General features: G+C 39.3%; 2 protein-coding genes across 3 annotated transcripts in view; both read right to left on the bottom strand.

Moving 5' to 3' along the window:
• cacnb4a (calcium channel, voltage-dependent, beta 4a subunit) overlaps positions 1–2,646 on the bottom strand; it is a 35,822-nt gene extending 33,176 nt beyond the window's left edge. Inside the window, exons 1-2 of one of the 2 annotated variants that reach the window (XM_078262439.1) lie at positions 2,414–2,646; positions 595–678 (exon numbers count right to left, since the gene is read on the bottom strand). In XM_078262439.1, the coding sequence (XP_078118565.1) occupies positions 595–678; positions 2,414–2,476 (147 nt within the window). In that variant the 5' untranslated portion in view covers positions 2,477–2,646. The remainder of the gene's footprint in view (positions 1–594; positions 679–2,413) is intronic. The other variant, XM_078262438.1, reaches the window with a different exon arrangement.
• Positions 2,647–4,228: 1,582 nt separating this feature from the next.
• On the bottom strand, positions 4,229–24,607 carry stam2 (signal transducing adaptor molecule (SH3 domain and ITAM motif) 2). Its single transcript, XM_078262437.1, has 14 exons — positions 24,445–24,607; positions 22,857–22,941; positions 22,289–22,364; positions 21,548–21,643; positions 20,958–21,104; positions 16,192–16,258; positions 15,082–15,280; positions 14,086–14,180; positions 13,827–13,909; positions 13,647–13,734; positions 13,483–13,537; positions 13,072–13,219; positions 8,754–8,917; positions 4,229–6,641 (listed from the first exon to the last, which is right to left on the bottom strand). Exons 1-14 carry the CDS (start codon positions 24,482–24,484, stop codon positions 6,464–6,466), a joined length of 1,521 nt encoding a protein of 506 aa, XP_078118563.1. The 5' UTR covers positions 24,485–24,607; the 3' UTR covers positions 4,229–6,463.
• Between the last annotated feature and the right edge of the window lie 475 nt (positions 24,608–25,082).

The following is a 25,082-nucleotide window of genomic DNA, read 5'->3' as shown; positions in this document are numbered from 1 at the left end:
CCAGGCTGATACAAATCAAGGTCCTCCTTTCCCTAAACTACAGCAGAGGCCAAAGGCTTTGGTCTTGGAAACATATTGTTTGATGTCATACTGTAGCCCCTTTGTTCACTTTTCACTTGACATTTGAATCAAACTTTTATGAGTGATACTAAAAGTTTTGAAATGAACTGAGGTCAGAAGCCAACCGAGGTACACTGCTGTCAGAAAACTCCCTTTTTCAAGGAGGAATTTCAACAAGAGTTTCTTTAAATGACAAGTCCCCAAATGTGTTCACCATTCACTGTCAGTGCTGGGATTGGTATCGCGCTTTCAGAACCTGGTGCTTTTGAAAGATGAATGGATAAATCTGATCACAGACTTTCACAGAAAAATAGTGAGACGTTTCATAAGTAATTTCATCCAGAAAAAGTTCTGTCGCTCCCAGTAAATGGCATCCCTTGAAGGTGAGGACAGCTCAAAATATGCTGCCAAAATAAAATTGAAGATCTGCTAAATCTGTTTATAGATCAGCCCGGTCTTTGTTATACCTTAGACTCTCACCACTAGTGGGAGAAGTTTGTCTTGCACCCCCCCCCCCACCCTCCATTGTCCTACCTGTCTGAGGATGAAGCTGGTGGAGGTGGTGCTGCCGTCTGACCTTTTCAGCCGGCTACGTCTGGAGTACGTCCCTCTGTTAGCCTGGTGAGGACAAAACACACACATACAAATACAATTCTGCTTTTCATATTCTGTATTTGTGATTCTGTTGCTGTACCTTGTCTTATACCTATATTTAGGCTACCCCTTACTCTCTTCCACACTAACTCAATGTCACCTTTCCTCCAGCAACCCCCATTTAAAAACAGCATTTCAGAGTCCCTGGTGGTGGAGGGGTGACAGGGCTCTGACTCTCTGCAGCTGCTTATTGTCCTCTGTGACGACCTGATAATATGAAGTCAGTCTTTCACTGCTTTCTTAGACCAAAATCCATAGTACATTTCTTTTGCATGAACGTTGCTAGGCTGCACAGATGCACTCTGTGTGACCCACTTTCATATGTAGCCAGTTTTGTTTTAGTGCTTGAGGAATAAATGAGGTAACACTTCACCTGAGACACAAGAAGAGGGGCGGAATATGATAAATGACTGTATGTGAGGCACTGGAGTGTATCTGGGGTAAGTGAATGATAGTTCCAAAACAGACTGCTACTTACTTGGAACTGCATTTATGTATTACGTTCATCTAGCGATGCAACAAACTGTAATTTTCATTTTGAAAAGATGACATCCACAGATTGCTTGATTTTTCCAACCAACAGTCCAAAACCTGAAGATTGACAAAACTGTCTCAACTCAAGTTCCACGTTACACGCTTTTTCTGGAGCTTTCGACTGTATCACTGGGTCATCATCAACAGATTGAATTTGCTCAGTAGCCCTGGAGCTGTATGTTCAAACTTTCCCTGATTTTACCAGTACTATCACATTAGACTAGACTGGGTAAACCCAGCCCGATCTGCCGGCGATTTGATTTCGCCTTGCAGCTCTTAAAAGATTGAGCTTGGTCTGGTGATAGCCAGACTAACATTATACAATTAGCAAATACTCACATTTAACAAGCTGGGACTGGGTAATGTTCAGCATTTATGCCTAAAAATGACATAGTCAATTATCAAAATACAGTTAATCTTCTGCCAAACAACTAATTGATTAAATAAATAATGAATTGTTTCAGCTCTACAATCAAAAGCATTTATTATATTACTAATTTATCTGCTGTTTATTCCTTCCGATGCTGTCTGTGTTCTCTTTCACCTTGCAGACCCTCTAGACCCTAGATACCATCTGTCTGTACATGTCCTCTGTAGGCTATTTATCTTTTGCACATAGTAATGCATGCATTTAACAGTGACAACACAAGTACTGATGCAGAGGTACAAAAAAGCCCTGTTCTGTATCAACAATGTTTACAAAATTCTGCTTCAGTGGTAAAAATATAGTTCTTTTGTGGAAAAAGTGACTTTGACCACCTCATACATCATGAGTGGAGTTCTAGAGAAAATGTTTAATAATTAAGAACCTAATTTCTTTTTGAATAAATCAAATTCTCACCTTACTGCAGGACCTGTGCTTGTGTTTGATTAATAGCACCTCAGGGGGCTCATTAGATATAGGCCTAACATGCTTTAGTTAAGCAGAATGATGAGTTTGGTGTGTCTGTGGGGATTAGAGTTCAATTCTTACAATCAATTTTCAATATTGCTGTTTCAGTAGGAGTGTAGTATTGATCTCCAATAACACATTTTTCCCAATCCATAATAGCCTAATTATTCTTATTCACATGTTTGGCTGTGCTTCTAATTCATTCAAATAACTATAAGACAAGAGGAAGAAGAGCCTCGGTGATTTCACGTGATTTGTGTTTTTTTTTCCTACCTGAAACACGGGCTTCTGCATCCCTTCTCCTATCCCGTGTCGGGTGTAGATGTGCCGGGACATCTCAGCCAGTTCATCGGTCCAAGGCGGAGGCTGCCTCTCCGTGCCGCTCCACTGGAACTGCTGCTGCTGCGGTAGTGGGCAGTGGACCGCGGGCTCCAGCTTTGCTCCGGTTCCGCTTCACGACAACAGAAGAGAAAAAGATGTGTCCCACTCTGCAGTAGGTCTGCACAGAATAGATGAAGCCCGTGTATCAGTGCGACCACTGATACTAACCCTCCCCCTCCACTCCTATCACACTGGGCTTCAGTAGTGCTGCGTTCAATGACAACGCAGATATTCTGAATTTCAGCAATGCAGCTTGAGATACGCATGAAAGACCAACATATAGGCCTAGCCTAGGAGCCATCAATCCATCACCTCGTTTGAGTGAAATGTCCAACTAGTCTAAACGAGTTGTACACGTGAGAGAAGGCCTATGTTTAAACATTGTTATGTTGACACCAGTCAACTAGTGTAGGAACAATCCCTGTGCACCCTGTAACACGAACAAGCATCCGCTGTAACTGTAAATTATGTTTTATAGTTTGCATTCGTACTATTTTAACATTTTAATATCATCACTGTCAATAATAATCTAAGCACACTCTGTATGCCCTATAAACAGTTTATAGCCAAATGTCATATCCACGTAGGCTACCTCATGTAGCCTAAAGCAAGCTGTTACATGAACCATTCCATAACCATAATTATTCCAGCACCCTTTGCACTGCTGTCTTTTATTCATTATTGTGGATTTTAGCTGTATGTCTATTTTTGTGTAAGCCCATTGAGAGCTTCGAAAAAAGAAATTCCTTGTGCACATACTTGCCCAATGATTCAGATTGTGATGTTGGACTTTACGAGGTGCATCTGAACGCAGCGTCAACACTTCGCCAGCATGACCTGGCATTTGGCTTGAGAGTTCAGGCAAATGCATTCTCTTCATTGCATTAAAAACAACAACCCTCATAAAAGATTTAATTATGGCCCACTACAAATACTGTAGGCTAGGTTATAAAGAAAAAACAAACTTCATCTTTAAAAAAACACAAGATGAATGTTTGAATATTAACATGATTAAAAGTGCTTTTTTCAAAACATTTTCCATAATGATGACTGGTAACTTTAAGTTTCTTTTATGATAAATAGAACATATTTGAATATATGCTATATTCAATATATTTAAAGTATTGTATGTACAATTGTAACCCAACACAATCACTTACTGATTTAGTGTAGTGCTGTGTTCCTCACATAAAAATAAAACAAACAAGGCCAGTTTTATCCCAGCAAATAAACTAGGACAAACAACAGATGATAGAACCTCCTCAGTCATCCTCACCAGCTGTGCTGTTTTCAGACTATCTCACTGCAGGTCTGTGGAGAGCCTTAACACGGTGTTCTATCTCGGTGGCATCCTGGCTAACAGCCTGGTGTCTGGCCTTAAACATTGAATTAAAGAGAACAGTTTTACCTGCACTTTGCCACCAGAATGACCCTGGCATTCAAAGGAGCCTCAGTGCAGCTTTTTGAAAAGTAAAGAGGAGAAACTATAAAAAGGCTATGTTCAATGAATAAATTATACCTTCTGAATAATGACCATATTATAAGCTTGTTCATGACGTGCAGCTGGTGAAGTGTCCAGGGAATCGGAGAGACTAATTAGTTGCAAGGCTAATCATCTTCCTCTTAATTTTTTAAATGTAATTACTTAAAGCCAGCCATAGGGAAAAGTTAAGTTTAAAAAAAAAAAAAAAAAACACCACCCTCAACACAGGTACATTTCTTTTTATTTCAAAGAATACTATGTTTGCTCTGTTAAAAAAAGCAGTCTTAAAATCCTGGATAAAGGAACTTTTCCTGGAATATTTTAAATATACAGAATTATACATATCCAGCGGATTCTGAGACTGAAGTTAGTCGCCAAAGTTGTGTGTGTCATTTTTTGATTTCTACAGAAAAACAAGGCATCCAGTGGTAAATAAATGTTTACAAAGCTAAGGTGCAATGGCAATGCAACCAACAAAACCAGGTATTTTACATCTAATATACAATGCCTTAAATATGAGGCCATAAAGAAAATATAAACAGTTCTGGCTAGAATTATAACTACAGAGCTACTGCAACATGACTGTAGATTCTAGGAAAGCTGCTCCTTGATTTTCACCCCCAAACTGAAAAAAACAAGGGTAGATTTGAAACATGATCTCTTACTTTCCTTTCTTCTTAACAGTAACTAATTGTTTCATCATGCCTGGAAAATAAAAAAGGTAAAAGTAGAAGCAAAACTAAGAATAATAATTACACATTCTCCAGCCATGTAAATTATACATGTATAATGTCTCAATATATATATATATATATATATATAAATCAAAGTACAGGCGAGGCCATTGACAATTTTGAAATTTAAGTATATAGAGATGATAAATCTCAGTATCGTGCATTTGCATAAAACATGGACTCCTAACAGGTTTCCGCTAAATGGAAGAGACTCCACAGATGAAGATGAGAGGCAGCAGCGTACAGATGTTATAATCATGAACAGATGCATTTCACCAGATTAAAAAAAACACACAAAGAGATCTAACTATTTCTCAGTTCAACCTAAAATCTGATCCTTGTGAAAATCAGTGTAATTTTACAAAGATGAATTATGGGTAAGCCCTCAAACACATACAAACATGTAAAAAACAAACAAATATGTGCACACACACACAGAAAATGTCATCTTAAATATCGCAAATGCAACCACAGAATGCATTACAAGGCAGTGAGTTTACGGAAAAGTATTGTTTTTAACCATTTACACAAATATAACTGTTAGCATACATGTTTGATAGTTGAAAATATAGTGTGGACTTCTCTTCAGAAAACAGATGAGCTAAACTGATGAATGCTGGTGAGAAGAAAAAAAAAAACGGAGTTCCTGCCTTTTAATAAGAGCTGACTTTGCAGAAACAGACTCACCAATCTCACCAAAAAATGTTGTTTCGATCATTCAGTGCAAACTGCAGTAGAGGACAAAGAGATAGTCAAAAAATAAACTGTACCTGCCTTCAGATGAATTCACCTATAGACTTAAAAACAAGATGGTCATTAAAAACTATAAGAAAAACAAAACAATTAGGCCCTGTTCACTTTAATACGTAGCTACATTTGAAAATGCCATTTTGGTGTCAAATGGTGTTCAATCCACACTAGCAAGCAGCTGCAAGCTGGCTATACCGGACATGTTTCAGCCACGTTTTTCAGTAATCTGTCTCACAAGCATCTGCCAGAACAGATATGCTTTTTAAGTTTTGATCAATACAGCCGTTTAGACCAGCTGTGCAAAGGCTTGCGTAAAGGCTCACGTTTTACTTGCATTTTACATGCAGAGCTGCTATTTTAGTCTATTCAATTCCGACTTGCGCATGTAATTACATTGATCTTCTATTATGCTATATGGGCTGTACTGTGGCTAAACATATCCAGTGTACACATTGACAGAGGGATTGCTTTCGCCACATTGCCCATATAATCAAGGTAGAAAAAAAATGTTCTCTCATTTATCTACATTAGTGTGGACATGGCTGACTCTTTCTTACCACCTCAGAAGAGTACATGTTGCGTGAATTCTTTGAAGGGGGTCAATACAGAAAAAAAGCAATGTTTGGGAGTAGCATTGTGATGAACTATGAATTGCCAAAATAGGCTGCTCATTATTACATGGTCCTGTATTGGTGGGCAAACCCAACTCTTCTTCTGTGTTGACCAGCGCCGTGTTCACTGTCAGCCAGGAAAAAGCAGTGAAGAACAGGAGAAAACTCCTGGCGCCATGTTTAGCCTCACATACAGTAGCTGAGGACATGCGCACAGAGAGTGTCCTGACTCAGACCTGCGTTACATACACGCCGCAGTTAATTCAACTTTCGCAGGGTCTCTCTCTCACACACACACACACACACACACACACACACACACACACACACACAATTCATCTTAGGTCTACGGTCAGTATGAGTTTTACAGCAAAGGCTGCTGATAATATGCCGCTTGCTGCTGCTGCTGAGGAGCCTGGTGAGGAGGAGCAGCCACAGGATAGGACACAGGAGGCATGTTGGAGTTGTGATAGGTCGACATGTCCATGTGTGGGTAAGGAGCTCCAGGAGCTTGGTTCATGTACTGAGCGTTCATACCACTGCTGTGAAAAGAATACAGATGTGACAATTTTTTTACCAACAAAGAGTCTCAACATGTAAAAAGTATATTTTGTTTGCATGTAGTCTCGCTTTGCCAGACCCTCCTCCAAAACGCGCTGGAGGAGAGCCTGGCTACTCCACATAGCATTCGGGATGGGAGGAAAACATGCTCTGGTTTAATGGCATTTCTTTAAACCAATCACAATTGTCTTGGGTGGTGCTAAGAACTGGAGAAAAGCTGCGGTGCCTCTGCAAAATAGGCTCGAAAGGAACTTGTTTTGGTGGAACATGTATACGTTTAAAAGTTGTTTTAGTCGTGCAACAGAAAACTCAGTCTGGACAGATAGTCTAACTAGCTGTCTGGATTTACCCTGCAGAGATCTGAGAAAAGGTTAACCATAGTCCTCATAACTCCACCGGAGTTTAAAATGCCAACATAAAAGGAAGCCCAAGGCAACGGTTATCCAGCCATGGTTTTATTTCAGTTAGCCTAATAGCTGGTTTGATTTGCATTGAGAGATGATCTTATGGAAAGTACCCCATGCCAATCTCTAGGTATGGTGAAGGGTATGTGATGATGTGGGGCTATTTTAATCCCAAAGGCCAAGGAACTTTATCAGGATGCATAGTATCCTGGATCCATGAAATAACTGGCCTTTAAAAAAAAATCTGCCTGCCTCTATGGGAATTTAACATAGGGGGTGTACTTACTTAAGCCCCTGTATTTTAAGGAAGAACATTTATTTATTTACGATACATTATTCATTCACAAAGAAAACTGGTGTCCTTAAAGGTTGGATTTTTCCTCATTTTTTTTAATTAAGGCATTAGATCACTTTCCAAAAGAAGATTTTTTTTATTCCTCTTTTTAGTCAACTTTAGCATGGGCATATTCACTTATGCTGAGCACTGTAGACTAGTTTGCATGTAGTGAATAAAAATAAGTAGAATCTCTCAGACCTTTTTCATGAGCTTTCTAGATCTCTTGTGTAAAAATTAGGGGCGTGTCAAAAATAACGCGTTAATTTTGATTAATTAATCTGAGAAAAAAATAACGCGTTAAAAAAAAATAACGCAGATTAATCCATTCCATATTGACGTTTGACCCGGAGCCGTTCTAGCCACCATTCGACTGTAAAATGAAGGAGGGAGACGAGAATGTTCTGCCTGGATCATTAATTGGAACATTTACTTGTAAAAATCTTCTTCCTGCCAACCCTGGCTACCGAAAATCTGGTGCCACTGATATGTCTGCACTTCTCTCTGATGCTCTGAAGACGATACAGGCAACACAAACACCGCTGCACGTGACGCTAGTTAACACTATACTCGACAGCAGCTAACGTTAGCCTACCGCTAGCTAGTAGCTGGATTAAACACGGTTAAAATGCTGACAGCTAACGCTAAACGGTGTAAAGTGTGACTGTGTTTTACTGTAGAGGATTCAACACCGGTATATAACAATCCGCAACTGCCGTCGGAGAAACAACACAGACGGTGCGTTCAATGAAACTGGTAAACTACAGCCTCGTGGTGCATTTGAAGTTATTGTAAATGTCCATTTCCCATCTGGTGGTTATTTTTGTCATTCAACAGCAATTTACTAGTGAAATTAGTTATTGTTATACATTATTATTAAATCATTTAATTTTGACCATATGGCCTCAGCAATAAACAAGCCGTTCTTTAATGTCACCGACTGTTGTTTAGTACCCTTTTTTTTCTTTTCTCTTTCTTTCTTAAAAAGTATCGGTTCAGGCACCGTTAATTATGTATGCGATTCATTTCGATTAATTAATCACAGAGTATGTAATTAATTAGATTACATTTTTAATCGATTGACAGCCCTAGTAAAAATAATAAAAATTTTACTGAAGAGCTTCATTTCTAACGTAATAATGAAAATATACACAGCAGTAAAAACACAAGTTCATAAAACCCAATATTCAAAACAAGTAGCTTGTTTATACCAAGGACCTGAGGCATAAATCCATCTTGAATAAATCACATCATGACATGAGCCTTGTCGTTATTTGTATTTGGAATATATTTGCAGAGCTTTTACTCTGACAGCCTAATCGATCCTGTTCACAGTGGTGGGGCTGTTTCCTTACCCCATGTAGGGAGGCTGAGCTTGGCTGTTGGGTGGGGCTGAGACGTTGGAGGGCAGTGAGTGGAGCTGTCCGGGCTGGTCACTGGGCAGAGTGTAGGGCTGCGCAGGTGTAACCTGGGGCATCACTGGAGGAAGGTAGGGACCGCCGGCCGGGCCAAGGTAGCCCTGAGCAGACCAGAGGGAGAGGAGCAGGTCGGCTTTAATAAGTGCTAAGAGCATGATTAATATAACAATTCTTCTTCAATAAAAATATGTAGAGTGAAGTGTAGAGGGACATGAAGAGTGTTTTAACAGTCCACTGAGTGCTAAATAACTTTGACTGACTCGGACACTAACTGACTTGCTGAAAAAAAGTCTGTACTACTTTATCAGTTTTTAAGGAATAGATAAAAACTAGGTCTGTCAAAATAACGCGTTAATTTTGATTAATTAATCTGAGAAAAAATAACGCGTTAAAAAAATTAACGCAGATTAATCCATTCCATATTGACGTTTGCATACAGACGAAAATCTGGTGCCACTGATATGTCTGCGCTTCTCTCTGATGCTCTGAAACAGACGTTACAGGAAACACAAACCCCGCTGCATGCGACGCTAGTTAACACTATACTCGACAGCAGCTAACGTTAGCCTACCGCTAGCTAGTAGCTGGATTAAACACAGTTACAATGCTGACAGCTAACGCTAAACGGTGTAAAGTTTTACTGTAGAGGATTCAACACCAGTATGTAACAATCTGCAGCTGCCGTCAGAGAAACAACATAGCCGGTGCGTTCAATGAAACTGGTAAACTACAGCGTCGTGGTGCATTTGAAGTTATTGTAAATGTCCTTTTCCTATCTGGTTGTTGTTTTTGTCGTTCAACAGCAATTTACTAGTGAAATAAGTTGTTGTTATTGTTATACATTATTATTAAATCATTTAATTTTGACCATATGGCCTTAGCAATAAACAAGCCGTTCTTTAATGTCACCAACTGTTGTTTAGTACCCTTTTTTTTCCTTTTCTTACTTTCTTAAAAAGTATCGGTTCAGGCACCGTTAATTATGTATGTGATTCATTTTGATTAATTAATCACAGAGTATGTAATTAATTAGATTACATTTTTTAATCGATTGACAGCCCTAATAAAAACTAAGCTCTAATTGGTCAGTCAGATCTGGCAACATTGCAGAGGTGCTGGTGGGCATAGGTTATGAGCTTTGGCAAGAGCTAGGCTAACATGACAGGGGTATACATCTTCTCATCCAACTCTTGGCAAGAAAGCAAATAGGTGTATTTCCAAAATCAAACTATTCCTTTAAGTACTAAAACTACAAAATTCTCTTTCATTAAACCATTATAATACTCTAATGCCCAGATTTACATTCAACCCTTTCAGATGCAAGTTTCTGGAGATTATACATCCAGAGTTTCTTTCCATTTCCTCAGTAAATTAATATCACCTGTGTTCTGCCTACCAACACTAATGAAAGAGAAGTCCATCACTGAATGTTTGGCCTCCAGAACATGTCTGGCTACTGGGAGTTAGATACATAGAATATGAGATATAAAAACACAAGTTGTTGTTGGTTGTATAAAGTGCAGACTATTACAGTAAGTCAGGTCGTGTTCCTATGCATAGTATCAGGATTTTATGCCTCTAACTTTTTATTTTTTTTATTTTTGAACTTTATTGCCCATATTAAACATTGCTGGCAATTTTAGCAATACAATACGTCTCCAACTTTAAGTGATTATGCAAAACAAAATCTTTGTCCCTGCAGGTGCAACAACAACCTTGTAAAGAACGTTACAGTACAATGCAAATAAAGGGGAAAAGAATAACAGCTGAAGAAAAATAAATAGGGCAGCACTCCGGTGTGGGGCTGCCCAGCGCAGTGGACATTTTTCTAAATCACGGGGGAAAGACAGTGACATCAATCATTACAGAGAAAACAGCCACTGCTAAGAAAACCCAGGCAGCCTCCAACTCTCTAGGAAGGGAAAAAAGCTGACTGAATGTCAAGCTATCAGGACAAGTAGAAGAAGCCAAAAAATCCAACTGCTCTGCTGGCCAAATATAACACACGAGGGTAGGATGTGAGAAAGAAAATATGGAGACAATATAATAAAAATATAATCATGTGCCTGCTCTGAATGATTTACCTCATACATTAATCCTTTGTTGTCTCTATGAAATAAAAATAAAAAACCATCACATCTAGACATCAATAGAATGAGAGTCTAAGTGCCGATGTTCAATTATGCAGGTTACTCGTGGGTGGGCACACTGGCAGTTAACATACAGTCTGTACAAATGCACCTGTTCCAACACACAAACCTCTCCAGCCTTTAGCGTTCTGATATACAGTGGGGAGAACAAGTATTTGATACACTGCCAATTTTGCAGGTTTTCCTACTTACAAAGCATGTAGAGCTCTGTAATTTTTTATCAAATGTACTCTTCAACTGTGAGAAACGGACTCTAACACAAAAATCCAGAAAATCACATTGTATGATTTTTAAATAATTAATTTGCATTTTATTGCATGACATAAGTATTTCATCACCTACCAACCAGTAAGAATTCCGGCTCTCACAGACCTGTTAGTTTTTCTTTAAGAAGCCCTCCTGTTCTCCACTCATTACCTGTATTAACTGCACCTGTTTGAACTTGTTACCTGTATAAAAGACACCTGTCCACACACTCAAACAAACAGACTCCAACCTCTCCACAATGGCCAAGACCAGAGAGCTGTGTAAGGACATCAGGGATATAATTGTAGACCTGCACAAGGCTGGGATGGGCTACAGGACAATAGGTAAGCAGCTTGGTGAGAAGGCAACAACTGTTGGCGCAATTATTAGAAAATGGAAGAAGTTCAAGATGATGGTCAATCTCCCTCGGTCTGGGGCTCCATGCAAGATCTCACCTCGTGGGGCATCAATGATCATGAGGAAGGTGAGGGATCAGCCCAGAACTACACGGCAGGACCTGGTCAATGACCTGAAGAGAGCTGGGACCACAGTCTCAATGAAAACCATTAGTAACACACTACGCCGTCATGGATTAAAATCCTGCAGCGCACGCAAGGTCCCCCTGCTCAAGCCAGCGCATGTCCAGGCCCGTCTGAAGTTTGCCAATGATCCAGAGGAGGAATGGGAGAAGGTCATGTGGTCTGATGAGACAAAAATAGAGCTTTTTGGTCTAAACTCCACTTGCCGTGTTTAGAAGAAGAAGAAGGATGTGTACAACCCCAACAACACCATCCCAACCATGAAGCATGGAGGTGGAAACCTCATTCTTTGGGGATGGTTTTCTGCAAAGGGGACAGGACGACTGCACCGTATTGAGGGGAGGATGGATGGGGCCATGTATCGCGAGATCTTGGCCAACAACCTCCTTCCTCAGTAAGAGTATTAAAGATGGGTTGTGGCTGGGTCTTCCAGCATGACAACGACCTGAAACACACAGCCAGAGCAACTCCGGAGTGGCTCCGTAAGAAGCATCTCAAGGTCCTGGAGTGGCTTAGCCAGTCTCCAGACCTGAACCCAATAGAAAATCTTTGGGAGGGAGCTGAAAGTCCGTGTTGCCCAGTGACAGCCCCGAAATCTGAAGGATCTGGAGAAGGCCTGTATGGAGGAGTGGGCCAAAATCCCTGCTGCAGTGTGTGCAAACCTGGTCAAGAACTACAGGAAACGTATGATCTCTGTAATTGCAAGCAAAAGGTTTCTGTACCAAATATTAAGTTCTGCTTTTCTGATGTATCAAATACTTATGTCATGCAATAAAATGCAAATTAATTACTTAAAAATCATACAATGTGATTTTCTGGATTCCGTCACTCACAGTTGAAGAGTACCTATAATAATAAGTACAGACTTCTACATGCTTTGTAAGTGGGAAAACCTGCAAAATCGGCAGTGTATCAAATACTTGAATTGAATTGTAATCGCAGTATCTGGCAGAAAAATTGCAATTAGATTTTTTTCCCTAAAATCGTTCAGCCCTAGTCGGCACACATCACAAGACAGAGAAAAGATGACTACAGTACACCGACAAACTTAAATGATTTGATCTGAAGTTGTCCAGTCTAAAAATGTATATGAAGCAGGATGAGCTAGGTACTCCTGTTATTTTGTTCTTTGTCTTGTGTCCTTTTCATTTGGTTGTGTGCTGCTGTTTTGATTGATTGATTTAGACCGGCTTGTAGTATTAATGTTCTATGATGCAGCGCTACATAAATAAAATGTTTAAGTTTCAATGACAAGATTAAACCATTGTTAAAGTGAGATTTTGGGCGGCACAGAGGACAACTTGAATGCATTTTTCTGACCTGCATGGCTACAGCTGAGCCAGCTGGAGCATACTGCGCCTGCATCTTGGAGTAGGCCGAGTAGAATGGAGCCTCGTTCATGAGCTTGTTGTAAAGCTCCAGGGCCTCCATAACTTTCAAATTTAGATCCGACAACTCTGAGTGTTTCCTGCAACACAGAGAGAGACATTTGTTGGATAAGAATTTTTTTTATTATTATTGTTATTATTATTATTATTTGTAGAGCAGTCCAAGTACACCCTAAAGATTGTCTTTAAAAGTCTCCACAGCTAATGCACAATCCTTTCCATCTTTATCCTAAACGTCATAGTAGCTGAAATGGATCTTAGATCATCTCAGACACCGAGCTTGACCTTTAACGAATCAGTAATAATAATTCTGATAAATATAAGACGTCCAATAACACTCCACCTGTCAATCTCCTGTAGCTTCTCATCAATCATCGGGTTCATCTGTTCACATGCACCTGTTAAGATATTTACAGTTAGGGAGGGGAACAGAAACAAAAGAGTTAGAAAACAACACTGTTGCTCAGACAGTCTGCAGTAGATTTACACCAGCATTAAGGTTTATACCCTCCAGCTGGATCAGCTCTGGAGAGTCAGGAGCCGGATCTGCAGGATCTGCATTCTGCAGCAGTGCCTGTGTTCTGTCCATCTTCCCCTGCAGAAAGAAGAAAGTAGGGTTGGGTTGGCAGTTTGATTGAGAGGCGATTTGGGTTTGGGATTGTTTATGCACAGAGGAAATGGTAGTACCTCGTCAATGAAGACAGGCTCAGGCTCAACTTTGGTTTCCAGGCTCGTCTCTTCAGGACTGGTTGGCCTTTCAACAAAAGCCACTGTGGAGGAAAAGGTGAGTTCAATTAGCAGTTCTGAGACTAATTTGCTCCAGTTTAAATCAAATAGCTGAAGAGCATAGAGGCTAGTATGCTTTCTAAAAGGTAAAAAACAAAGGTCAGTGTGCTGTAGGGGCTATAGTACAATGTTCACTTTCAGATTCAATAGAAAGACTAACCTGTCTCTGGCTCAGCATTCAAATTAGTTGTGACAAAGTTGGAAGGGAAAAGCCCCACTCCTCTGTGGTTCTCTCCTTTCCACCAGTTTGGATCGCTATTAACAAAATCATGAAATAGGAAAAACATCAATGCATGAGCTTTTAAGAGTGAGCCATACTGAGTGTCCGACTGAGTTTCAGACCGGTGAGAGCCATCTCAATGTAAAAATGTTGTAGAGCTGCAACTAACGATTATTTTCATAGTCGATTAATCTGTTGATTGTTTTCTCGATTATTCGATTAGTTGTTCGGTCTATAAAATGTCAGAAAATGGTGAAAAATGTGAATCAGTGTTTCCCAAAAAGCACAAGATGACGTCCTCAAATGTCTTCTTTTGTCCACACCTCAAAAATATTCAGTTTACTGTCACAGAGGAGAGAAGAAACTAGAACATATTCACATTTAACAAGCTGGAATCAAAGAATTTTTACTTTTGTCTTAAGAAATTACTCAAACCGACTAATCGATTATCAAAATAGTTGGCGATTAATTTAAGAGTTGACAACTAATCGATTAATCTTTGCAGCTCTAAAATGTTGGCTTAAATAAAAATGAATTCTCAGCTTATGGTGTCCTACCAAGTCTTCAGGTGTGTTCCTTACTTTATTTGTGGAACAGACTTTGCCCCGCTATTAATTATTTGGAGCAAATTTAAAATCTAAATCAGGAAGGCTGTATAAAATGATGAGGCTCTTTTAAGCCAACAGTAACATAAATTAATACATTTCACAGCTGTGTTTTATTATACTGCACGTAGTTGAAAAATATATTTGCTAGGATGCTTTCAAAATCTGAGAATATCACTGATGATGCACTTGGAGTTGCATTTAATGTATGACTTGTGCTGTATGAATAAAGTTGGATTGGATTAGGAAGTCTGCAACACCAAATACTGAAATTGGAATTTTAAGGATAAAGCAGAGCTGATTCATGATTGGACGCATTATGAAACATTACCTGTCATCCAAAACCAGAATAAGTTCTCCAGCTTTGAAGGTCAGCTCATTATCTTCAGCCGCTTCAAAGTCGTACAGCGCACGCACCTTCCGGGCCTCCTCCCCCCCACTACCGTTGGTGTAGTTTGGGGGGTCAGAAGTCATGGCCAGGGGCCGTGTCTCCACCTGCTGCTTCTGCTCCTGCAAGGACAGCTCGATGGCTGGGAGAGTTGGAGGTTTGGATGGGAAGAAGAGAAGTGGAAATGAGAAGAAGAGGTTTGTCAAATGTCCAACACATGCGCTTTGAGCTCGATGGTGTTTTTTGCCTCCAACGGCGCCTTCCAGGCAGCTAACCCTAACCTTAACCCTAAACATAACCATTGCCGCGCTGCCTGGGAGGAGACGTTGGGGGGAAAAAACACCAAAGACTTTGGCTTTGAGAAGACACAGGAATGTTTTTTTTTTAGAATACAAACTACGGTGGCTGACACGGGCAAACGCCCTGCAACTTAATGAAACACACGCAAATAGACAAAACACAAGCAAATTAAGAAAACATCTTCATTAATTTGACAACACATGCGCAGAATTTAGCAAACGCGCTGCAAATACATTTCTTGTGCTGTTCTTAATTTGCTTGTGTTTTGTCTATTTGCGTGCGTTTCATTAAGTTGCAGTGTGTTTGCCCCTGTCGGCCACCGTACAAACAGCTCTCAGAAGATTGCTCAAATGTAATCATTAACGCAGGTAGGGCTACAAAGATTAATAGATTATTGGTTAGTTGTCAACAATTACATTAATCACATAATTTTTTGACATTTTAAAGACCAAACAACTAATCAATTAATGGAGAAAATAATCAACAGATTAATCGACAATGAAAATATCGTTAGTTGCAGCCCTAAACAGGGGCAACAAAACATCTTTTTGATGCATGGGAGCATAAAATCTAGGTGATAATCATGATAAAAAAGGAGTATATTTCTGAGAATATAGGTACAAACTAATAATAATAATAATAATAATAAGGCTTAAACATACAGTACAGCAGAAGATATGCATCTGTTGCAGAAAATGATGCTTAGACTAGATGAAAGGTGTGTGTAGAGCTAAATGAAGGCGCTCACTTTACCTTTGGCCAGGTTGTCATCATCTGATACTTTGCTCACAGCAGGTGTGCTGACCTTAGTGGTGGACCCCTGTGGACAATACATAAAGATAAGGTCAAGTATGTGTGCGCCTATACACACAGACTGTTAGTGTAGCACTGGAACTAGTAGTAGCACAAGACAAAGAAGAGGAAAAACGGATTTCCAGTGACTGTAATGCCCCCTGCAGTTCATGTTGGGTACTACATGTTGGTCAGAGCCATGGCTTTAGCCTTGAGACAGAATTATCTTTTAGGGGTGGGAAGGAATCACCAGAGGCCTCACGATACAATATCATCACAATACTTATGTCACGATACAATATCATTGCGATTTTAAACATATTGCAATATTCTGCGATATATTGCAATTTATTTACTTTTTTTCCAACTTCAAATTTATCCCAATTTCATATTACGTCTCCATTTGTCAGGTGTGTCAACATCTGTTTTATCTAAAAAGATAAATTTCTCTGTTTGCTCATCTCACTTCACTTGTATTGCTGCAAAATGGGATTGTCAAGCAGACAAACTGACCACCACATACATACTAGGGGTGGGTGGGGGAGAGGGTATCGATACAGCATAGTATCGCAATATTTCCCGTGGCATTACTGTATCGACACACAAACGCCAAGTATCAATCTTTTATTATATATGTGTTGGTCGGTTTGTCTGTATCGTGATGATATTGTATCATGAGGCCTCTGGTGATTCCCACCCCTAATACATAATAAAAGATTGATACTTGGCGTCTGTGTATCGATACAGTATTGCCACGGAAAATATTGCAATACTATGCTGTTCCTCCATAACTTGCGCATTATTTTAGCTATCAAAATTATTTTGATAAAGTTTAGTCACGAGGGTCCACCGAGTCCATATCCAAGTTTTCGTGCAGATTGGACTCACGGCCGAGGAGGAGTTAGACAAAGTATGTTGCCCATATATCGCGATGTGGCTAATTAATAAACAAAATTCTAACAGCCGATTCAATCTAAATTTGGTATGGATGCTCAAGCCCCTATGCGGAACAACTGTGTCATGTTTGGTGTCAATCAGAATAAATCTTGGTAAGATACGCAACTTCCTGTTTCGACAGCCCCCTGGTCCTCTGTAACTTGCGCCTTGTGTTGTGCTATCAAAATTCTTTCGATAACTTTTTGTCATGAGGGTCCACCGAGTCTACGTGTACATTTTTGTGCAGATGGGACTCACGCTCTAGGAGGAGTTAAAAAAAAAAAAAGTAGGTTTCGCTCAAAGCGAATTTGCTAATTAATTTGCTCCGTTAAGTCCATCGGAATAGCCGTGTGCAAGATACAACCGTTCCTGTTTCGACACCCACCTAGAGGAAGTTGGTCCTCTGTAACTTGCACATTGTTTTAGCCATTAAAATTCTTTTGATACATTTTTGTCACGAGGGTCCTCCGAGTCTATATGCTAGTTTTCGTGCCGATAGGACTCATGTCCCAGGAGTAGTTAGACATAGTAGGTTTCCCATATTAAAAAAAAAAAAAGTTAAAACAGCGCCATCTAATGGCCGATTGACACCAAGTTTGGCACAGATGCTAAACCGGCCATGACGAACAATCTTGTCAAGTTTCGGGGCAATCGGAATAATTGTTGCCAAGATAACGCAACTTCCTGTTTAGACAGGAAGTTGCTGTAACTTGCGCATTTTTTCAACTATCAAAATTCTCTGGATAACTTTTCGTCATGAGGGTCAACAGATACTACCTGCAAAGATTCAAGTAGATTGAAATCACGGCCTAGGACGAGTTCAAAAGAATGTAAAACACATGAAAAATGCATAATTAAAAATGGCCGAATAATTAAAATAATTAAATATGGTGAAGTTCAGAGCAACTATGTCCAAGTTAAGGCCTTGTAGGCATTAGGGGGCACTATGGAGCCCACTTACATGTTTGGGCCAAATCGCTGTACAGTCTCGCAAAGCTCCCAGGTGTTTATGTGGGCGCCAATTTTTGTGAGTTTTCGTATATATTGAGGCCGTCAAAAATGTGCCCAATGGCTAAAACCAATTAGGGTCCCATAAGCCATGCCCACTTTGACCAATCAGTACCTTACTGTAGGGGTGGTGTCATGAGTGGCCCTAAATGGTACCCCTAAAATCTTGTAAAAATCAGATAAGCCATTCATGAGCTATAACCTTTATGTACTTGTAGCACCCCCTAGTGGCCAATTTTTGTAAAATGTGTGGGGCATCTCCAGAGGGTCATGGCAAACAAGAATTTTAGCAATAATTTTGGTCGAGATATGGCAAAGTTGGTGTTTTCATATTTAGCTACACAAATTAGTTTGTGCGTAATATGTGCAATTTGTGTGATGTGTGCAAATTTGTGAGTTTTCGTGCATTCTAAAAATGCGACGAAGGACTCGGAAAAATAATCTGATGAAAAACAATAGGTTCCTTCTCACTTTCAGTGCAAGGCACCGTTGGGGCCTTGCACGTTCGTGCTCGGGCCCTAATTAAGAAAGAAAAAAAGAGGCTGTATGGATTAGTGCAGGATGTGCAAAAGTTCAGTATATACAGGATGTGCAGAGGACAGGATGTAGTATTAAGACTCAATGTCAGTGGGGGACAGTGTCCCTTTTCCAAATACAGTATAGGAGCAGATTAACAGGGTGCAGATGCAAGCTGTCAATTACTGAGAATGATCTCACTATTTTACTGTATATTAAGCACATGTATATTCCTGTGAGCCTGGTGGGAGGGGCCTAGGACAGAGAGGGGAAAGCTGCACGAGAAGGGCTATTTTCAAATTCTGCCATTTGTTTTGCCTTTTACCAGATTTATGGCTGCCTGCCACACTACCTGCTACTGTTTGCTCATCATCTGATAGAGATTAAATATCATACTTGCTGCCTCATGTGCCACCTGTTTTCAAAGCAGGTTTCACACAACAACACAACCACAACAAAATGGAGCACAGCCACTGGCGACAAAGTGATGAGATGCAAATTAAAGCCAAGTCATTTCGAGGTTTCGTTAATCCATGTTCAGTGTAGGAATGGATCAAATTAGTCAGTTGTACAGCGCAGCCATAAATTCTACCTTTACAAATAATCAGTTTTGAATGACACTGTCAAAGAGGCATTCATTTAACTATATGCCTATTATTAGACTGTGTCTGACAAAAGTGCATTAGACTGCACTTTTGTCTACTACATTTACAAACATAAGGAGGGAAGAAATATACCATTATATACCATACCAGAATAGACCTTCAACATCTAAAGAAGCAAAGTCCTCAATTAACAACACACAACAGAAACCATAAGCCACAGAGAGACTATGACCACAGATGATACATTTGTAGGTCAGTTGCTTTACGACAACCTGAGAGCAAAGTCCACTTCAACCCCTAACACACATATAAGCTTGTGACACAACAAATCACACAGACGTCATGTAAAGGATAGAGCCGAAACCACGAGACCGCTCGGTCCACAGTGATCATGAGGACAGTCCTGATCCTGGGACATACACATACATATCCACAGAAATATGGGAAATATGTGAAAAGTAAATTCCGCTGTAAGCACTTGTCATACAAACGCAGACAGACAAGCTCCACCCAACCCGAACCTTCACACTTGCGACACCCTGGTCTGCAGTGAATCCACAGCCATAACGACTGCCTCAGGCTAGACAAGAAGCATCCACACACTTATTTTGTTATTGTAGTTTACAGACTGAAACTGTAATTAGGAAGAGAAAACCAGCAAAACAGAGTGTAAAAGCTACTGCTACATTACATTTGTTGAATGATACTCATGTCAAAACGTGCAGTTTCCAACATATGAAACCAAGTGTTAGGATGCAACTGAATATAACAAAATGCTGCTAAATCTGGCTGTGGATTAAAAAAAAAAATCCTTGCCAACAGCCACTTTGGTAAGAAACTAAATTGTAGTTTATTTTTTGTAAAAAATAAAAGCTGGTCGTATCATGGTGAAAGTGGCTAACGGAATACTTTTTTTCCTACTAAGAGAGGGTCTTAGTGCTTAATGCTAAATAATGAAGGCTTACAGTGAAAACTGTTAATATATTGTATCCCAATTTCTGTGTAAAGAGAGGCATCTTGGATTTCTAAACTGGGCAAATATATGTGAGGATTTAATAAAGGGACATGATGATTTAAACAGACTGTATAAAATAGGTTTTAAAGTGCTCCCAAGTGCTGCAATGCTCTCCCTTCTCTTCATTGAAGCCTCTATGTTTACAGGCTTGTGGTGATGCGCAATGTGCTATAAGTGCCAAAAATGTGTTATAAAATGTATATAAAATACACATATAAAATGTTTGGTACTGCCAATTTGTTTTGTTTTGTCATGGTTCATGTGTGCAATAAACATTACACTTTGTGCGGAAAAAAACCATGGCAGAGAATCGTGATATCAATTCTGAGCTAACAAATCGTGATTCATATTTTCCCCCGGATCGTGCAGGCCTAATGTTGTGTCAACAGTTGGTTTACTTACTTTAGGCTATCTATAAAAGTACAAACAAGATGGAAGAAATTGGGGTTGAAAGAACATGGAATATACAGAATTGAGTTTCAACCTTTTTACTAATTGTTTTAATATTATTTACTGTACTATGTAAATAAATACTGTGCGTGCATATATATATAAATAAATAAATAAATAAATAAAAGGCAAGATAGCATTTTATTTGCACCTTGCTTTGTGTACGTTCACAAAATCATCACATACTGTAAACATACCTGTGAGGATGTGGAGGGGAAGGTGATGCCTTCCTCTTTCAGAGTCTTGATGGTGGCGCTGATCAGGCTGAGTTGTGGATCCTTCTGGAAGTCTTCTGCCCACTCCACCATTAGAGCCTTTAGCTTTTCACACACCTTAGGGTGAGCCTTTAGAGGAAATGCAAACAAACAGCTGTCTTTTTTTAGCCGTGCCTTTTATATTCAATTCAATGTTCAATTTGTTCCATAAAAGAATGTTGGAAATGATTTCCTTTCATTTGTTTTGAATTCAACAAGCAATTTGCTGTATTTTAGAAGAATACTGAAAGCAGCAGAAAAGCAGAACTGAGTAGACTTGTGCGACTATTTATCGCAAGTCATATCGTTATTGCGATATTCAACAACGTTATCAGATGTCGCATATTTCCCTCATATCGTGCAGCCCTAGTTGTAAGAACATAGTTATGAGTCTTATCTGGGACATTTTAGTTATCCTTCTTTAGAGGGTGAGGGAGTACATGTGTGAGAATGACACTGGTCAAGAGGGTACAAAGAGATGACAGACAAATATGGGTATAAAATGGGAATAGTGAGGAAAAAAGTTAAAATACCCTGCCCAGCACACTCCGTACTTCACTGGCAAACTCCCTTGAGCAGATTTCCAAGTGGAATATTTTGCCGCAGTTTGACACACAAGCACCCAGCAACTGCAAGAGAAGAAGTCGAAATTGTAAAAATAAGATTTAACAGCTGATATACAGTATGTTGTATTATAGGGGAAAACAGGATTTTTTTTTCTACCACTCCCATTACTGAATTGGTCAAAGTATGTGTATTAATAGCAGGCGAGGCTTTTGTAATTATAAATGGTTTTAATGACAATAGGGCTTTAATTATCTGAATGACTGAACAGAGAGATCTAAATATAGAGCAAGACATTTGCTCATGATGACTCAGACAGAGACAGGGAAACAGCTCTCATATTTCTCATCCTCCCAGTATGAAATCTTCAAACTTTCCTGTATGGCTTTAATAATGGGAACATTAGATCAATTACAGCTCAACTGAAGCTAAATTGCATTGGTGAAAACTCATTTCTCACACTTTAAATGCGACAGAGAAGTTTGACCCTACCCAACTCTATTGATAGTAGATTAAATATATACATGTTATTAGAAACTGTCTTTTTAATGTAAAATTGGCAGAAGATTTTGAGCAGACAAAATGGGGATGCTTTTACTAATGATGGCCGTAACTTGGATATGAGAATGCTATACTGTTTGCTGGGGAAGAATTAATGTCATGTGCAGTTGATTTCTTGGGAGTGTCTACCAAAGATGTGACCAACTCACATTGATGGCCTGCATGGCAACATGAGGCACTTTGTGGTTGACTCTCTTCATAATGGATCTCAAACTGTCCTTTGGTCTGAAACACAAGACAGGAGAACAGAAAATAATTTTTGTGCTAGTACAATAATTACCCTACTAAAGAACAATCAGTGTCCTTACACTAGAGATGCTCCTGCGCAGGTCCCGATATCTGGTGCAGACTGTTAGATTCAAAGTCTCATACAAATTAGGGTTGCACGATATTGACAAAATTTGATATTGCGATATCGATTGTGAATATTGCGATATATAGATATTTCTAAACATATGTAAAATTACAAAAGTTATGGGAAAACATCAAAATATGGGACGCAGCACTCCACAATATAAACAAAATATTGCAAATATTACAACCCCTTTCGAGATAATATTGCGCAACGTGATATTGCGATAACGATATTGAGTCGATATATCATGCACCCCTAATACAAATGTCCTATACAAATAAGGAGCTCTTTGAACCACAGTGATTCTCAAACGCTAATAAGCTCCTATCATTCAAAAAGGAAAATGCCTTTTCCCAGCTTACCCATTGGGTGTCGTTCCAATCTTATCACAGATGTCCATAATGAGCCCCCAGTCATCTGTTGTGTTGTTTTCATTGGTTGACTTCTCTGAAAATATGGCAAACAGGGATACAGTGCATATAGTCCAGTGAGAATATATCTTCACTGGCATCAAAGCTGTGCCACACGCAGTGGGCAAGTGTTATGAATAGCAAGCGTTGAACTGCCACATTTTCGGACTGGATTTTCATGATGGTAGAGGGGGTGGTCTTTTTGTCAGGTGGCGAGTGACCCACTGCTGCTTTGTAATATGTTAGCAGGAAATGACTCAAATGCACATTTCCAACTCGTACTAACCTCTGTCACAGTCATCCTGACAATATAACACTCAAGAGCCAGTTAAGTGTAACAGTGCATTATTGTCTGGCCATACAAGCACTGTGGTGTTGCAGAGGCCGATAAGGGTGATGACCTTAGAAGTTTGCATGACATTTTACATAACACGACTATGAGAAAAGACATATCTACAACACAAATGACCAACACATTATAACCAAACTGACTCAAAGCAGCAAAGAGTCTTAACTTAGGCTTAAACAATTGGTTGATTAGCCTAATCTAAATAGAAAATGAATTGCCAAACATTTTCATTGGGGCAGTAAACTAATGATTATATTCATCTGCAGATTATTTTCTCAATTCATTGTTTGAGCAATAAAATAAAAAAAAAAGTGTCCTTCACAAATACTTAAAGCCCAAGACATTTAATTCATTAATTGCCCGTTTTGTCCGAACCAGTCCAAAAAAAGAAAGCCTATTTACTCAACTATCACATTAGACAAGAGAATATTTGGCACTTTTGCTTTAAAAAAAAAAATATATTACTTAAACGAAAAATGGCTGCCGATTAATTTTCCGTCAACTGACAAGGCCATTCATCGATAAATAATTCAGCTTTCCTTTTCTTATTAGATTAATCATTTAAGTGAAAAGCAAATGTATATCATCAAAACTTATACTGTGTATTATACTGTCTTATAAGGGTTTTATATAACTTAATTGTAAACTTACGCTAAATATCTTCGGGTTACGTCAAAGTAACGTTAGCCTATATAAAGATAAAGTGACGTTTTTAGGGTAAAGTGACTTGGAATGAGCTCAGTAGTCGCTTAATCGAAAGAAATCAACCCATAAATGGAGATTTAAAAATATCGTTATTTGTTACCCTAATCATGTTGCATGGCACATATATAAATAATCGACCTATATAACCAATATGACCGGATTTTGGATGAGGTGACGTTGAACGTCAGCCAGTCATGAATCAGACTCGAAGTTAGTGACCAAGCAGTCGGTTATGCTAGCAATTTAACTGATCGATAACCTTAATGGAAGTTGTTGACAACCAGTTAGCTAACTTACACACTAAAAATGTGTCTAAAACGTGTGGTTGTTGTTGTTGTTACCACAACTGGCAATGCTAAATAAACTTACAACGCTACAGCGAACTAAAGAAGCTAAGCTAACGTTAGCTTCAAGTGTTGTTGGCCCTATCGTTAGCTAGCTAGCTCGGACACACTGAAAACACCAAAGAAACAGCGCTTCACTTACCGACATCTTGGTCAAATGGATTTTGGGCAAACAAAGGCATGCTGACGATATAAAAAGAGCCAGACTATTTCACGAAAGAAGAGTATGTGTGATCTTCAGACTAAACCTAAACAAATATCTTTTCCTTGTCCATTAAACCCGCACCAGTTGCTCTTCCGGAAATTTGGCTGCCTTGAATAGTGCCTGAACAGTATTTTTAAACGTCGAAGTATAGTGGGCAATGTATGTTTTTTAATACTTTTAGTGTGTTTAAATAGTATTTATTTAAATGATTTAAAGCATAGCACGTTGACATGAATTTCTAAAAATGTTCTACACAATTTGGCACTTGAGTTAACACCTCTGTTTACACGTTCAATACAGTAACACTTAGGATAGTGAAACACTGACAGCTAGTGGGGAAAAGAGGAACGTGAGCGTATAGGACTTATTTCATTATGTCCAGGACAGTCACAAAGTATTGGTTTGCACATTAGATTTGATCATACGTGTAAAGTGCGGACTTTCAGGTTTAGTTTGAGGGGGTTTATATTCATATTGGCCCAACATTGTGGGTATTGTAGCCCTACACAACGACCCAATTTTAGGACAATGTAGCAAAAGGACAGCTCCTCAACATACAAACAAGGCAACCCGTT

The sequence above is a fragment of the Sander vitreus genome, chromosome 11 (assembly GCF_031162955.1).
Source record: "Sander vitreus isolate 19-12246 chromosome 11, sanVit1, whole genome shotgun sequence".
NCBI classification, from domain to species: Eukaryota; Metazoa; Chordata; class Actinopteri; order Perciformes; family Percidae; genus Sander; species Sander vitreus.
Note: the sequence above shows the minus strand (reverse complement) of the source record. Positions and strands in the feature narration are given on the sequence as shown.

What these genes read in the sequence shown, in the direction of transcription:
- stam2 (XM_078262437.1), bottom strand. Translation starts at nt 24,484, where the DNA reads ATGCCTTTGTTTGCCCAAAATCCATTTGACCAAGATGTCG. An exon ending in AGCCTGTCTTCATTGACGAG is followed by an intron (nt 13,735 to 13,826) that starts GTACTACCATTT and finishes TTCTTTCTGCAG; the next exon opens with GGGAAGATGGACAGAACACA. An exon ending in GCTCAGCCTCCCTACATGGG is followed by an intron (nt 6,642 to 8,753) that starts GTAAGGAAACAG and finishes TTCTTTTCACAG; the next exon opens with CAGTGGTATGAACGCTCAGT.